The sequence below is a fragment of the Anabrus simplex genome, chromosome X (assembly GCF_040414725.1).
Source record: "Anabrus simplex isolate iqAnaSimp1 chromosome X, ASM4041472v1, whole genome shotgun sequence".
NCBI classification, from domain to species: Eukaryota; Metazoa; Arthropoda; class Insecta; order Orthoptera; family Tettigoniidae; genus Anabrus; species Anabrus simplex.
In genome coordinates this window covers 97,699,205-97,715,236 of record NC_090279.1, presented here as the reverse complement: position 1 = coordinate 97,715,236, position 16,032 = coordinate 97,699,205, and the positions used below count along the sequence as shown (strand labels likewise).

The 16,032-nt window shown below is 37.8% G+C and overlaps 1 protein-coding gene across 1 annotated transcript in view; it reads right to left on the bottom strand.

Moving 5' to 3' along the window:
• Nucleotides 1–13,104, bottom strand: part of LOC137503322 (uncharacterized) — a 93,299-nt gene extending 80,195 nt beyond the window's left edge. The window contains exons 1-2 of the mRNA XM_068230873.1: nt 13,006–13,104; nt 3,229–3,324 (exon numbers count right to left, since the gene is read on the bottom strand). Coding sequence (XP_068086974.1) covers nt 3,229–3,324; nt 13,006–13,104 — 195 coding nt within the window. The remainder of the gene's footprint in view (nt 1–3,228; nt 3,325–13,005) is intronic.
• Between the last annotated feature and the right edge of the window lie 2,928 nt (nt 13,105–16,032).

Below are 16,032 nucleotides of genomic sequence, written 5' to 3'. Positions count from 1 at the left end.
CTGTATCATCTCACAAATATAATTATGATGGCGGAACACCTTCGACTATTTCATCCTGACACTCAACTCTCTGAGGGACAAGTTTAGGATCTCATCAGTAAGGGGGACAGAAAGATGCCACACTGATACATGTCTTCAAGTGTTCTATGATGAATGCAGATACCTCAGAACAATTAATGTGAAATACACAAATGGTGCCTGTAACCCAGAATTACCCATTCCTTAAAACCGCTGGCCAAATTCTAATGAAGAATCATGTGAAATCAAACAAGACCAGACTGCCTAGCTACCGAGGCTGTCAACATAGACAAGATACCTGATATCACCAAAACATTTCTCTCTGCACTTTATAGACTTAGTTCTCATAGAGGTCAACCCCTGAACACTTACAGCAATTACAGCACAAACTTCTTCAGAGCAGCTACAGAAATCAAGGCCTTTCTGCAAAACCACCCTCAGAAACCATCTTTTCACACAACTGCAGACATGGGACTGACGTGGCGTTTCATCCCTTGTGCAGCGTCACACTCTGGTGGAATCTAGGAAGCAGCTGTCAAGATTCTGATATAACACCTCAGATGAGTGATGGATTCTTATCACTTCACCAACAAAGAATGGACCATTCTTACAACACATACTCGCATCCAATCACCAAAGCTAAATGATGACCCTTTTGACACTTCTTACCTAACTACATCCCATTTCCTTATAGGAGAGCCAATTACTACACTCCCTGATCATGATTATACTTCCCCTCTCATCACAACCTTGCCCACATAGCTATATTTTCAGCAGCTAACCCAGAACTCCTGGAAGAGATGGTGAAATGAATATCTCAATAAATGGGCTATGAAATACCCCATAGCAACATAGTCATACTGAAAGAAGATGACACTCATTCTATGAAGTGGACGATGACAGTGATCAAATGTGCATCCTGGTAATGAGGAATTCATTCATGTAACGAATGTTCAGGTGAGTAATGGTGAACTTACAAGGCCTATTCACAAACACTATCCCTTATGAAGTATGAAACAGAAAGGCAAGATAACTCTTGAATGGCTTATTTATTCATCGCATGTTTAAGTAATATTGTTGTGAGATTATCTCTGGAACTCAGAGAGGTGTAAGAAGGTGTCAGCTTGAATGGGTCTATCTACGATATCAAAGATTAATTTAAACTTTAAAACGAAGGTTATATTTCTTTTCAGATCTCAAATTTAACAAAATTCTTCACTAGGTGAAGGAACAAAATGTCAGGTACAAAATAACAATCAAGAATAGAAACCCAAGGGTTGGAAGTTACAAGTTTTGAGCTTCCAGCTTCAATTTAAAAGTTTACATCATCATAAATGTTGCATTTGGTTAGATAACGAGAGATATCTCTCAAGACACAGTTCAAGAGCACCTTGCTCCAAAGGTTACACATACGGCCTTCCGAAGGCCCCACTCAAAATTGCACCAATAACAGACAAGAGTTTACATGCTCTTTAAATTCAACGAAGGAGGCTATGCTCCCAATTCATTACAGCCTACTCAAGGAAACATTACACAAAACCTTACAATTTCTAGCATCTCTCGGTCCAACCTACAATTTACAATTCCTTTACACAGGGGTATGTAGTACCCATACTACTGGGCCTTCATGGAAAAGAACAAGAGGTTATATTACTGGCCCAGACTCAAAAAGTATACAGTCGTAAACTTGCGCTCCTTGAAAACCAAGCTTTAAAAACCTACTTGGGCTTGTGGCCCGATGATGCAGAGACAAATTCTACACAACTGAGGTGACTCGAAAGAGAAGTTAATGAGTGATTTACAGGAGAAAACAGTTACAAAATCGTACTTACAACAATATAAACTGAAGGGAAATTTGAGAGGGTAACATACTCTCTATCCCCAATTTACAGTTTAAGTCTGTATGAAATTTTACATTAGCAGAATGAATATTTACATTTTTGAAAACAGCTGTGAGTTTGCAGAGACAGCTACAGATATAGAAAACTGGTGGCCATTACCTGGGCTGACGTTCTGCCTGCCAAAGAATTAGGCACCCCTCCTCCTGTCTTAACACACACACTCAGAAATTTGACGAGAATAAGACAAGGTAACTACCGCGGCTCTTATACCCAAGGGGAGGGTTCAAGAAGGTTCTGGGCTAAATCCGACCACACCCTCCCACTTTATTTGATACTCAAAAAGTTACAAGAAGCTTATGATTGGCTGAAAAATAAATACAGAAAATTTGTGATTTACCAGACTTCAAAGCTGGCAGGATGAGAAGGAAGTGTTGCAAAAACATTGTAGTATCAAAATAAATGAAAGTCAATTTAGTTGAGAAAACTTATAAACCCAAAACTTCTTTAAATCATTAATAATTCCACCTTGCACCAGAGTGCATGACCTCAGCTTTTTGTAGGGACATCTATGGAGAAAAATACAAACTTTTTGATGTATACCAAAACATAACAAAGAAATCCAGTCAGTTTAGGAAACTTTAAAATAATATACTACTGAGTTATTCAGTAGTGACATCTTCCGATCAATGTCCCAACTTTATGCATTAGCAGTTTCAAGTTTTGTTCAATAGATAGTGTTCCCTAAGGCACTTCTTTTAAATGTGCAGGGTTGAGGTGCACCTCCCGGTACAAATATTATAAATCACAATGGACTAGTACATCACAGACCACATTAGGGAAAAAAATAAATTTTTCACTTGCCAAGAGATGGCTACAATGTGTGTAGTATACAAGCAAACAAACACAGTAAACAAGCATATCACCTGCAACTTGTATCAACAAATTACTGTATTGTTTAGAAAACAATAATTAATATAATCAATAAGATAACAAAGATGTTTCATTTGGAAACAACCAGTAAAATATCCTGTAACAGTAACAAAAGAATGTACCTTTCAGCTACTTTGTGTTCAAAACTAATTAACAAATTCAAAAGTATCAGTAGGAATGATACCAGCTACCAAATGACATAGAGTAGAGGTCTTTGGAATAATCCTAACTGCTGCACAATTCATAACGCAAGATTGTGGAACAACTTGAAGGAAAAGTGAAAACTAGGTATGTAAACAGCCATCTCATAAAAAAGTATATTATCAGTAGGACTGTCAATCATATGCACTAAAAAGATGGATCAAACCCCGGTATCTGTTGAGCCACTTTCTAACCTTTTCCATTATCTGACGATGGCTTATCAAATTATGTACATTACCTCAAGAGAGTTTTCCTGCGATGACTCTGGCTCGGTTAACTCTGATTTAACTTCTTCTTTCAGAGCTATCACTTCTGATACATGTTCCAAATTTTTCTGTGAAAAATAACATGTATTAGGTATGGTCATAACACATGTCTACAAATACAGTCACAAACAAATGAGCACGTTAATTCATTAATTTCCAGTATTACAGTTACTTTCATAATTTCACTAATGTTTAAGGAAGATTTCTTCAAGCAGAGGATTGTTAAAACCAAAGGCTGCACTGAGAAAGGTGTTACTATTCTTGCTCACTCCTTATGTCAGAGAAAGGCTGAGACTGAGAACAAAACACAAAATGTGAAACATTTTCTAGCCACACCAGAAGATATAATACCAGGGATGGAATTGGGGCCATCTCACACAGAATTTGGAAGGAAGCAGCCATAGGCATAAACACTAAACTGTATGAACTGTTTTCATATGTTTAATCATATCAATCAAATCATAAAAGTTGTCTGAACCAATTAAAAGCGTTACAACATTTCTAAATGATTTTTTGTTCTCAGCATAGAGTCTGTTTATAGCCAGATTAAAGTTACTTGAAACAATGGAATCACATTCTCTACTATGGTTTTGCTGAGATCACAGGGGCTACATAAAACTAATACAGTTCTGTTTCAAACAGCATATTTCAATGCTTCCAAGTGTAAAATAAAAAATATAAACATGAAGGAAGCAAACTTATCACAGTCATATACCAGTGAAAGATGTGATGTAACCCAAAGTTAAAGCAGCTAGAAATGAAATATTTTTCTACTATAAGCATGTTATGTAGTGTTCTGTGAAGAACTGAGGGGATGAGAACATCGTCAGTGGAGAATCAGCAGTGTTGGAGTGCATATCTGCAGTTTCAGAAGATCTTTTATGATCTACAGTACTACAAGACATTTAAATTTCACTCTTGGATTCATAAAACCTTGTCAGCATTAAAGGGGGGAGGGACTGTGATTAAAAGCTTATATTCTAATGTAAGTTAAGTAACCAATAAAAGTGAATTAAAGTAATAAGTTCTAGAATATACCAACTTAACAAATTCAATACAGAAGAGAACAGTAGCTGAACAAAGGAATGGATGAAAAGGATGCACAAAAAGGACAAGGAAATAATGACAAAGAGGAAAGAAAAGTTCTGTTTAATGTGCCTTAAGTCCTTAAAGTGTCAGAGCACACTAAGAAGGGGTATATAAAAGAAATCATTCTCAGAAATCATATATTCTAGAGCCCTTAGACATGGTTCTCTACTGTATATATCATAGAATCTGACCTGTATTTGAGGAATAAAATGAGCCAATCACTATTCTGTCTTTGTAGAAGAATTCAACATCTGAGCAAAATACTTATTTAGAGAAAATATATATTCAGATTTTGAGCTATTTCATACCTCGTATGTCATAGGCAAATCTGCTCGTTCCTTAAAACACATAATATCTTCCAGCACATTGTGGATGTGAGGGTAACCCAGAATAATCACACCTGTGTTGACATTTCGTTTAGCAGACTGGTGTATCCAGGCTCAAAAACACTAATGAAAGATTTGTGATTAAACTTCTTCTATACTAATTATGGTAGGACATGTGGTGCTAATGATGGTGCAGTAGTGTAGGAGGATATTAGGTTTTTTTTAAGTAAGATCGGCCAACCATCATCTATTATAATCAAAGGGGAAAAATAAAAAATGTGCAACCCCTAAACCAAAGTAATTTTAATACTGACAGTAAAAAGTACAGACTAATCCAAGCCTAAACTTAAGTTCCTAAGTGTTGGCAGATTTGTGTAGCGCATTGTGGTGTATTCTCAGACAAATAAACAAAACAGAGTTGTACTACGCATAGATGCTCATTCAGGAATTGGTGACTGCTGGTGTTAATACTGAGGAAGCACATAGAAAATTATGCCCCTGCCAAACTTATTCAGCTATTAAGGGTTAATTTCTGACCCCTATAAAGTTATCTGGAATGAGACTTACAAGGGATGCAGTTGTTTTTCCTTCAATCCAGCCTGGTTCCTCTTTGATCTTTGCTTCCAGGTCCATTTTGCACTGCAAACTGAAGTAGTTAGAAGGTACTGGAATGGGTGATTACTTCCAGTGACCTTACACTAAAACATAATCCAGAAAAATATATTACCTTATTAATGTCATTGATACTTATGGTGTTTGTTAACAGACTAAGCAACAACATTTTCATTTTAAATGACCTTCAATATTATGATCATACGAAAAAACCCAAAATTTTACATGACTGTTGATATTGTGATCATACATACAGGACCTCAAGTTTTCTATGACTAATACTTCGATCAAAGCTAAGGACCTGCAGTTTTACATGATTTCTAAAACAGCGATCACTTCCATAATATAATTTAACTTATCTGTCAATATCAAGATCACAGTCAGGACCCCTATTATTGCATGACACCTTATATCGTTAATAGCTATCTAACATACAGTTTTATATGGAACCGAAACCAAAACAAGATGACCTTTCTTGAAAATTCAGTGACTGTATGGTTTGCATATCACTTTGATCACCCAGATCCATATACTGGAATCTTCCTACCACTTTTATCCTTTGCAATCAGCTTCAAAACTAACTGAACAAGTTCACAGTTCTTTGAGATATGTTCTGTCAAAATTTTCCTTCCCAGGATCAAATTCTCTCAAACCATTCCCCTCTCAATAAGCTTATTCACTATCTCTTTATTTGAGACATGTTCTATCAATCTGATCTTCAAGAACTTCTGATAACACGGCATTTAAAAGGCTTCAACTCTGTTTTTCTCGGCACCAGTTATTATCTGTGTTTCACTTCCATACAGTGTCATACTCCTTACTCAGTGCAAACATAATTTTAAAAGTTTTCAACCTGTTGAACCTAAAGAATGTGATGGAGAACAGATGGGAATTTAAGCTGGATTCAGTGATGATATTTATCGATATTGAGAAGGCATATGTCAGTGTACCATGGCAAGTGGTCTCGGATGCAGGGAGAAGTGAAGAACCAATCATAAAAGCCATGAAAGAAAAGTGAGTAAGCAGTATGAATACTACGAAAGGACAAACAAACTGGTTCAAAGTAGAAACATGACTTAAAAAGGATGTGTTTTATCCCCTCCAATCTTCATTACAATCATGGATGAAATCCATACGAGTACCGGTGTACTACAAAAATGGGAACCAAGGAGGCAAAGGCCTCACTCTTTGCAGATGAGACAATAATATGTGGAGAAGATGAAATGGAAGCACAAGAACAAGATAATGTAAGGAATCAGGAGATGGAGGAATATGGAATGAAAATAAGTGTGGAAAAGGGTACGATAATAGTGGTGACAAGAGGTAATAGAGAAGGAAGTGGGAATAATGAAGTAATTGGAAGACCATTAGAAGTTGTGGAAAGCTTCAAGTATTCAGGGAGAATAATTGAAGAAAATGGGTAAGTTAAATAAAATAAGAAATTGGATAGAGACTTGAACAGGCCAATGAGTTTAACCAATGTGTGAGATGTATAGTCTGTAACTGGGTCGTCCAACGGAATGCAGGAAAATTTTGCACCCAATGTATTACACAGCAATTTTGACATATGCACCAGCACATGGACAACAAAAAAACATGATGAACGCAGAATGCAAGAGGCCAAGATGAAATTCCTTAGAGAAATAATAGGGAGGGCATAAAGGAATAAAGTCAGAAACATAGAAATGAGGGAGTGAATTGGAATCCCTGAACTGAAAGTCAAGATAGAGACACAAAAGCTGAAATGGTATGGACAAATGATGAGAATGGAAGAGGATAGAGTTCCACAGTAAGTATTTACAGAGAAAGTCATAGGAGAAAGACATTGGGGAATGCCCAGAAAGGGGTGAATGGCTACGGTAAGGAGAGTACAGAGAAGAGTGGAGTAAAAGAAGAAAAAAATTTCGAGGAAGGAATGGAGTGGTGGAGAGAGAAAAACTGAGGAGGTTCTTGATTCACATTTCTACCCAGAAGACTGGAAATGGAAAATGAAGAAAATTCTGTTGAAATAAAGACAAAAATTTATACAATACTGCTATCAGCTCATTTCATGAACAAGGCCACCAACCTTTACTTAAGTGCCGTTTCTTTATTTTTCTATGCGTGTCTTGTCTAATGACACAACTGAGTGGTGTTTACCAGAGTGCCCCTTGTAGGGAGTTCCATGTCAAACGAGTGGTTTAAATGTTTAGCAGTTTTTATTGTTCCCCAGGTGGCGCAAAAATTGTCTATGTTCAATAACTCGAGTAGTGCCTCAGAGAATTCATTTCACCCAACAGCAGTGTTCGCTAGTCACTTTGTTATATTTTACTGTAAATGTAAACATACTGCACTAACAATGAATACTAAAATTTCTCCTACAGGTAATACTAGCTTCGTTCCTGTGGCTAATTGAGTTGATTCTTATGCATTGCCAGGGAACAGATTTCTATGTAAACACATATCTATTCAGGTAACTACGATCAATTGTATTTTGTATATTTCACCGGTGGGGACAATACTGAAGAGTGCCGTGTTTACTTGTTCTGGCCATCACAGGTTATTCTAATAATATGTTATTGGCTTTACTTTCCAGCAACTACCTTTTACAGTTTCCACAGCCAGAATTTATTCCTGAAGATTGTTCTTCCATTCCTGCTAGCAGTTTAATGTTGCACCAACAACTCCAAGGGAAAGGGATAATATTACGTATGCAGCAGCATTAATTAAGGTTAATGAATGATAAAATGGGGATACCACGGTAACGCTTTTCAGGACTGCAGATCCTAGGATTCGACCCCCTGCAAACTCACTGTCACTTACCCCTGAAAATCTTTTACACACCAATAAATCAGAGAGGAAGCCAACTGTTACCTAAATCATCACGAATAAATACCGTATATAGCTGCTGTGGCGTAATGATGTGATACAGAAAAATCTCCATAACAACACTGATATAACAAGATATAGATATCCTAAATGGGAACCTCTCAAGATTTTTTACCCTACTACCATATGTCGCAGCATACAGAGTAAAGAACAACTCAACATTCACAGCATCACTAGAAAATTGCACACAAAGGTAAATAACACAGCAAAATAATAATTAAAATTACACACTACATATCGCAATTTCTTTCTGAAACTACCATCTGCATTTCTTCACCTGAGTTGCTCTTCAGAAAAAAAATCATCATTCCACTAAATTTAGATATACGATATATTGCCACTAACAGGGTGCGAAATCAGAAAGAAGTTGTGGTGGTGGTGGGGGGAGAAGGAACATAGGGCTTAACTACTAATTTTTTTTTCAGGCAGTACCTGGTGAGGGGGGGGGGTATAAAATTCCCCTGTATTTCAATTACCCTCTCACCCAGAAAAATGTAAATTTGAGATCTTTTTGTTCAAATTTTGCTGTTATAACGGGAACGATAAACATTAGAACGCTATTCCAATCAGCTGAGAAATTTATGAGAGACTTGCTATCTTAAGAAAGGCCAGACAAGGCATGAGTTTCCATGGTTTATTGCTTTTTTTAATGGAACTTTCCTCTACCAGGGCTATGTGTTGACTAAACAAATTTGTCTGTTTGTACCCTGCTCAAGTGAATATTGTCCTATTGATACCTATAGGAAACACACCGACTCCAAGAAGTACAGGAGTGGTGTAAACTCGAGCTACTTATAGCAATGACGAGGGAGGATGGACTTGCCAGCGTGAAACATCAACAATAGGCTGCAGGTGCGGAGTTGCCACTGCTGCGTTGTTTCATTGCTCAAGGTCTGGCAGTCATTTGAATTATTTCTGATGTTTTTATGAATATATGCCCAGTAAAAATCATTAATTTCAGTAATAAATTATGGGTTCTACATTTTCCTGTTTATTTTATAATGAAAGGAAGCCCCCGGGAAATTTTAGTGGGGGGAGCCTCTGAGATAAAATCATCGGTGCGGGAGACATCCCCCCCCCCCCCCCCTGCGCGATTTCGCACCCTGGCTAGTACACACAACTTGCAGGCACTTGCTGGGAGTTTTCTATAAAGCAAGCTAGTTATATGCGTATTTATTTTTCATGCTTAATTAAGAATCAAATTTAAGAAAATTAATAACATTAAATATTACAAATATGTAGAATGCTGAAACTGAGAAAGATTAGTATTAACTTCTAACATTCTCAATTGAGATCTATACATTTAGCAAAATTGAATTATTGAATTTGAACATTACCGACAGTATGTTAGACGTTGTGGACACAGTGTAAAATGATAGAAATCACAATTCCTCAATGAAGAAAATCCGTAACTCACTTAACGGAATTAGCTGTAGAATAGGCGAATACGCGCCTTGTATAACTACATACCAGCCACTTCGAAACAAAACCAAGTATTTGAATGTTGTTTAATCACTTAAAACAAACTCTTGAAGAACAAATTTGATTTGTAACAGTCAGTAAAACAGGCTGAATTTAGGAAAGGATGTATTACTAGCGACAAAGGCAGAGTATGCGACACTTCTTCTTCTCTTGAAATGTGAATGGGCTTGTTATATCACCCAGTTCCAATAATTGTAATAAATCACACTGTAACACTATTAATTACCAATACAGACCTTTCCCTGGTGCGCTTTACACGGGTAGTGGTGGGGGTAAGGTTCGGCAGTGTTCGGTTATTGGCGTTCAAGGAGGGATTGGATGTAGTGGGGTATAGTAGCCATTACTGATTGAAAACAGCTGATTTGCGAGCTTTAATCTGAAAATGCAACAACCCGATCAAAAAAGTCAAGTTGTGAGTTTCACAAATAGGAAAAGTCCTCTCAGTTTTAATTACTGCGTTTATGGGGTGATGCCAATATGCAAAATGTCACGAATGGGCCGTCTTTTAACTCATAACAACGAATAAACAGTACAATTTAGGTTAATTTGAAATGTCACGAATGGGCAAAGTCTTTTACCCATAACTACGGATAAACATATTATTTAGTACTATTTAGGTTAAGTTTTAATCCTAATTATTGCTTTAGGATGCATGTGTAAAATGCTATGTATTAAATCAAATTATAAGTTGGGGTAGCCTAGGCTATATGAACTTGTTAAAATCCACAGTTTCTCTTTATTATCTGTGCACTTTTTAGTGATAGATTTACACCAACGAGCTAGATTTACACCCTAGTGCTGAAGTGGTCGACTTCGGTTATCTTCGAGATTCGTATTGGCAACCTTTGAAACACAAACTAAGAATCGCTTATCATCGCTGTGCGACATCTGGCGTACACTTTAAGTACTCGTACTGTTGTTGTTTACACAGTAAAGCCAAACTATAGAATTCATGCTAGGAACACGTTTCGCAATGGGAAATGTTATATAGTATTATATATTGTGTGTGTGACGCAGTTGTTTGCTTAAAATAATAAAGGTTTATAAAATTCATATCGATCGATCATATTATCGATTCAATTCAGAATTCATTTCCATTCAGTTGGCAGTATTAACGGAACCCTTCTTACTTCTCCAACGAGTACAAAAATCTATCACTAAAAAGTGCGCAGATAATATATAGGCCTACATTGGTGGAGATTCCTTTTTGTCGGTTAATATTCGGTTTCCTTAAATTGTTATTTAAAGAAAAAACTCTCCGTGTTGAGTACCTCCGTGCTCAAATACGTCAGCCTCGTGTCAGTATATTTACTGGCACGTAAAATAACTTCTGCGGGACAAAATTCGGGCACCTTGCCGTCTCCGAAAACCGTGAAAGTAGTTAGTGGAACATAAAACGAATAGCATCTTCACTTTATTATGACTAGCACGTACCCGAGGTTTCGCCTGCGTTTATTAATTTACCCGTTAGATGTTTTTGAACCACGTACTTATTTTTTAAATTTAGTAATACACATCGTTTTTAAATAAATTGTATGAAGTACATTATTTTATTTTTAATTTCACCCCTTTCTCACTCTCATAACTATAGGGACCGAACTTGGACTAAAGTGATACCGGTATCCGAAGTTTCCTATTCATCTTAGCGACCCCGATAACCATGGATTCTACATTAATATTGGTCGTTTTCTATTATTTTTATATTTCACTCACTTTCTTCCCCTGCCCCTTGGGGTGTCTTACCCCACAGTACTTTCTTTCCAGATAGTTAGTCTTATGTGTACCAAGTTTGGTTGAGAGCTGTGTTGGAACAGACACAATACACACTTACATCTGTAATCTCTGTCATTTTGACATTTTCTTTTTCGCCCCTTCTAATCCCCATTCCGATTGGGAATGAAATTTGACTTAAACAGCACCCAGAGTGTTACAGTTCCTCTCAGCGTCCACAAAAACAATGGATTCGACACTAATATCAGTCGTTTTTATTTATTATCATAATATATTATCCCCTCCCCTATGGTAGCTAGGGTTTCTTGCCCCCACAGTATTTTTTTTCTGGATAGTAAGACATATTTTTACCAAGTTTGATTGAGAGCTATTCTGGAACATAAACACATTCATCTCCAATCTTGGTCATTTTGGACATTTTCTTTTTCACCCCTTCTCATCCACCCCCCCCCCCCCCCCCCTCCAAGCCCGATAGGGGCTGAACTTGAACATAAACGATATCTGGAGAGTCATTATTCATTTCAGCAACACTAAAAACTATGGATTCGAAACTATTTTTAATTATTTTTATAACTCACCCCTTCCCACCACCCCCAACCCCTAGGGTGCTAAGAGTGTCTGATTCAGAAACTTTCTCAGGCATACGCACAACAACTCACCAAAGTTTCATCGCAATCGGATGAATGGTGTAGGAACACATACGGGACAAACAAAGACACATTCGTTTTTATATACACAGATAATTATTATTATTAGATGGCTGTCATGTGGTCAGCATGAGGACATCTGCGGCTTTTGTAACCAGGTCTGCTGCAATTTGTATTGAACAACTCCTCAGTAGGTCTCATGAAGTTCAGAATTAAGATCTTTGTATTTGAGTTTTGGGTCACATAGCTGTAAGCTTTCATTAGGGAGATCGTGTGTTCGAATTCCACTCTCGGCAACTCTGCAGATGGTTTTACCGAGTATGTGGTTATACAGTTTAGGTCACGTAGCGTGCGGTTTGCATTCAGGAAATAGTGGGTTCGAACCCCACTGTCGGCAGCCCTGATGATTATTTTCCGTTGTTGCTCGTTTTCACACCAGGCAAAATCTGGAACTGTACCTTGATTAAGGCCATTACCGGGCAAGTTAGGCGTGTGGTTAGGGGCGCGCAGCTGTGAGCTTGCATTCGGGAGATAGTGAGTTTGAATACCACTGTCGGCAGCCCTGAAGGTTTTCCGTGGTTTCCCATTTTCACACCAGGCAAATGCTGGGGCTGTACCTTAATTAAGGTCACAGCCGCATCCTTCGAACTCCTAGTCCTTTCCTATCCTATCGTCGCCATAAGACCTATCTGTATCGGTGCGACTTAAAGCCACTAGCAAAAAAAATGAAGGCCATTGTTGCTTCCTTCTCAATCCTAGCACTTTCCTATTCCTTCGTAGCCATAAGACCCATCTCATGCCCTCAGAACTGGAATCTGAGCTGCTGCGCCGATGGCCTGTTGTATTGTGTTTTGGTTTATTATAATGTTGTTTGTCCCTAGTCCTTCAGAGTTCTTGGGGCAAACACAGCACAGTGAGGCTCCTGTTAATTCTGTGCTTGAAAATAGGCTACCTTTAACCTATGGAACAGATGCCTTTGACAGTCACTTCTAACCTGGAGAACAGCGGAGAGTAATGAGGATGTGAACTCTAGAGCTGTTTTAATATCGATGTCTATTCGAGTACTGAGCCTAATAGCTCCTCCATCAGCCATCACAGATGGCCTAGGTGTCACTGAAGAGTTGTACTAGGGAAATGAGAAGTGAGATTTTTTAGTTTCCAGTTACTTTCCTCACCAAGCCAGAAAATGCTATTAAATATCAGTCTGTCAAGCCTACTGAAAATGATACACCAATTGACCCTATGAACAACATTTTCACACCATTCATCACAGGGACTGGCTGCATAACGAATGGCATTACTAACATCACTCTTACCCAGTAGCGGCGATTGGGGAGAGGCAAGAAAAGTACAGACAACAAAATGTACCTAGGTTTGTGGGATATAGTGGCGCAAGGGGAGTATAGACATCGAAACTGGAAAAATGCTACAAAGTGGTAAGTTTCTTTATGCTCTCTGAGCGAATTTCGACAGAGAGATAAAGGTTGATAGTCAACCAACTTAAGTGCAGAAATAATAGCTTTTTGAGATTTTGATTCTATACTGTACAATAAGTACCTCTAGGCCTAGAATAGAGAAAGTGAAATCTGTCTGCTGACGAACAAGAACAGAGAATCTCGTGGACAAGGAAATTGGACAGAAGTACATGGAAACGATTATTGAAAGGTTCCAGGCAACAGACTGGTTCAGGTGGCATACAGGGTTAGTAAAATGACGCTTAAGGAGGTGCAAAGGATGGTAAATAAACTCTATTGTCATAAAGCAGCAAGAATAGATGAAATTAGACCTGAAAATTTGAAATGGAGTGGGAAGGCTGGGATGAAATTGGTACACAGAGAAATAGCATTACGGGTAGCGACTCTCTGTGAGGCAGCTCTACGGCATGGTGTGGCGACCCTGCTGACGTGAGTCCGAGATCACACTGACCCGGTGTGTAGCATCTGGTAAAGTTCTCAAATGACTGTTACGAGTGAAAACCTCTAAGACATCTGCAGTGGAGAAGATGGACTTCGGTATAGTGGAGATGATGGAAGAGCCATTACTCGGGGATTAATAAGAGTACAGTAAATTGATCTGCTACCTTGTAGATGAAGTAGAGGACTACTAAGGGCTAGGGGAGTTCTCGCTGACAGAAAATCCCTCGATTGTGGTAGACCTAGCAAGTCAGCAGAATAGGAAAATAAAGTGGATTGCTTTCAAATGTTTTTAAATGTTTGTAAATTTCCAAATTCTTTGACAACTTTTAAGAAAAAGCAAGTGATAGGGAATCTGCCACCTGCATTGATGATTCAACACAAAAACGAGCCTCGGAAAGAATAGTAATAACAATGATGTTATTTGCTTTATGTCCCACTAACTACTTTTTCGGTTTTCGGAGAGGAAAGAATAGTAAAACACAGACTGCGACCAACATTTCTGATACATTTGGAATTGATGATGGCTGTGTAGGATGTGATGTTCCTCCAAAGTGTACTAAAAGAGACACTTTAAAAAGACATAAAGAATACAATTTAAGAATTGGCACGTTGAGTATATTAACCATGACCAATAAAGTCAATGAAATCACTGACATGATGGACCACAGGCATCTAACGACCTCAGGCCTGATTGAAACACAATGGAAGGGTTGTGACACAAAAACATTAGATAATGACTATAAACTTTGTTAGAGTGGAAATAAGACAACAGCAAGGAATGGTATGGGGATAGTCCTGCACCAGGACATTGACTGTATTTCTGATGTCACCTATGTTATTGAAAGAATAATTAAAGTAAAGGTTTTGTAAATGAAGAATATCTTAAACATTTTCAGGTCTACGCTCCCCAACAAGGCTGTAGTGAAGAAGGAAAGATAAATTTCCTACAGCAGTTGGAAGACAACATCGATGAAGAGAACCTCATAATGATATGTGACTGTAATGCCCAGTTAGGAACAGAAAGAACAGGATACGAGGCAACCATGAAACCATTCGGGTATGGAAGGAAAACTTTTACTTGACCTGTGCTTGAGTAATAAACTCTTAGTCAAAAATGCACGGTTCCAGAAGAAAGAATGTCATAAGGTGACAAGATACAGCTGGGATGGCAAATCAAAATCTCAGATAGAGTGCGGTTAAGTGTAAGAAAGGGAATACATCCCTAACTTTGCCAGGATAAATAAAACATATTACATACATACTTACATAGGTAGTGGAGCTAAATTGGGAGATATCAAAGTGAATGGCTTGAAAGTGATCAATCAATACTGATTTGCATTTAGGGCAGTCGCCCGGATGGCAGATTCCCTATCTGTTGTTTCCTAGCATTTTCTTAAATAATTTCATAGAAATTGGAAATGTACTGAACATCTCCCTTGATAAGGTTTTCCAATCCCTAACTCCCCTTCTTATAAACGAATATTTGCCCCAGTTTGTCCTCTTGAATTCCAACTTTATCTTCATATTGTGATCTTTCCTACTTTTAAATACTCCATTCAAACTTATTCGCCTACTAGTGTCATTCCACGCCATCTCTCCGCTGACAGCCCGGAACATACCACTTATGATATAGATGTTGATTCCTATAGATATTTACACAGATATTCCCACAGATATTTATTTATAATCCCATTTGTGTGATTACCCCAATTAAGATCTTTCCTTATATTAACACCTAGATACTTACAATGATCCCCAAAAGGAACTTTCACCCCATCAACGCAGTAATTAAAGCTCAGAGGACTTTTCTTATTTGTGAAACTCACAACCTGACTTTTAACCCCGTTTATCATCATACCATTGCCTGCTGTCCATCTCACAATATTGTCGAGGTAATTTTGCAGTTGCTTACAGTCTTGTAATTTATTTATTACTCTATACAGAATGACATCATCCTCAAAAATCTTTATCTCTGATTCCACTTCTTTACTCATATCATTTATACAAAGTGTTCGGGTTAAAGGTATAATAATGTAAAATTGAATAACTTGAGAAGTAGTGGAGATATTTACTTTCAGTTTGTTTCTACAAGTAGGGTAACTCAA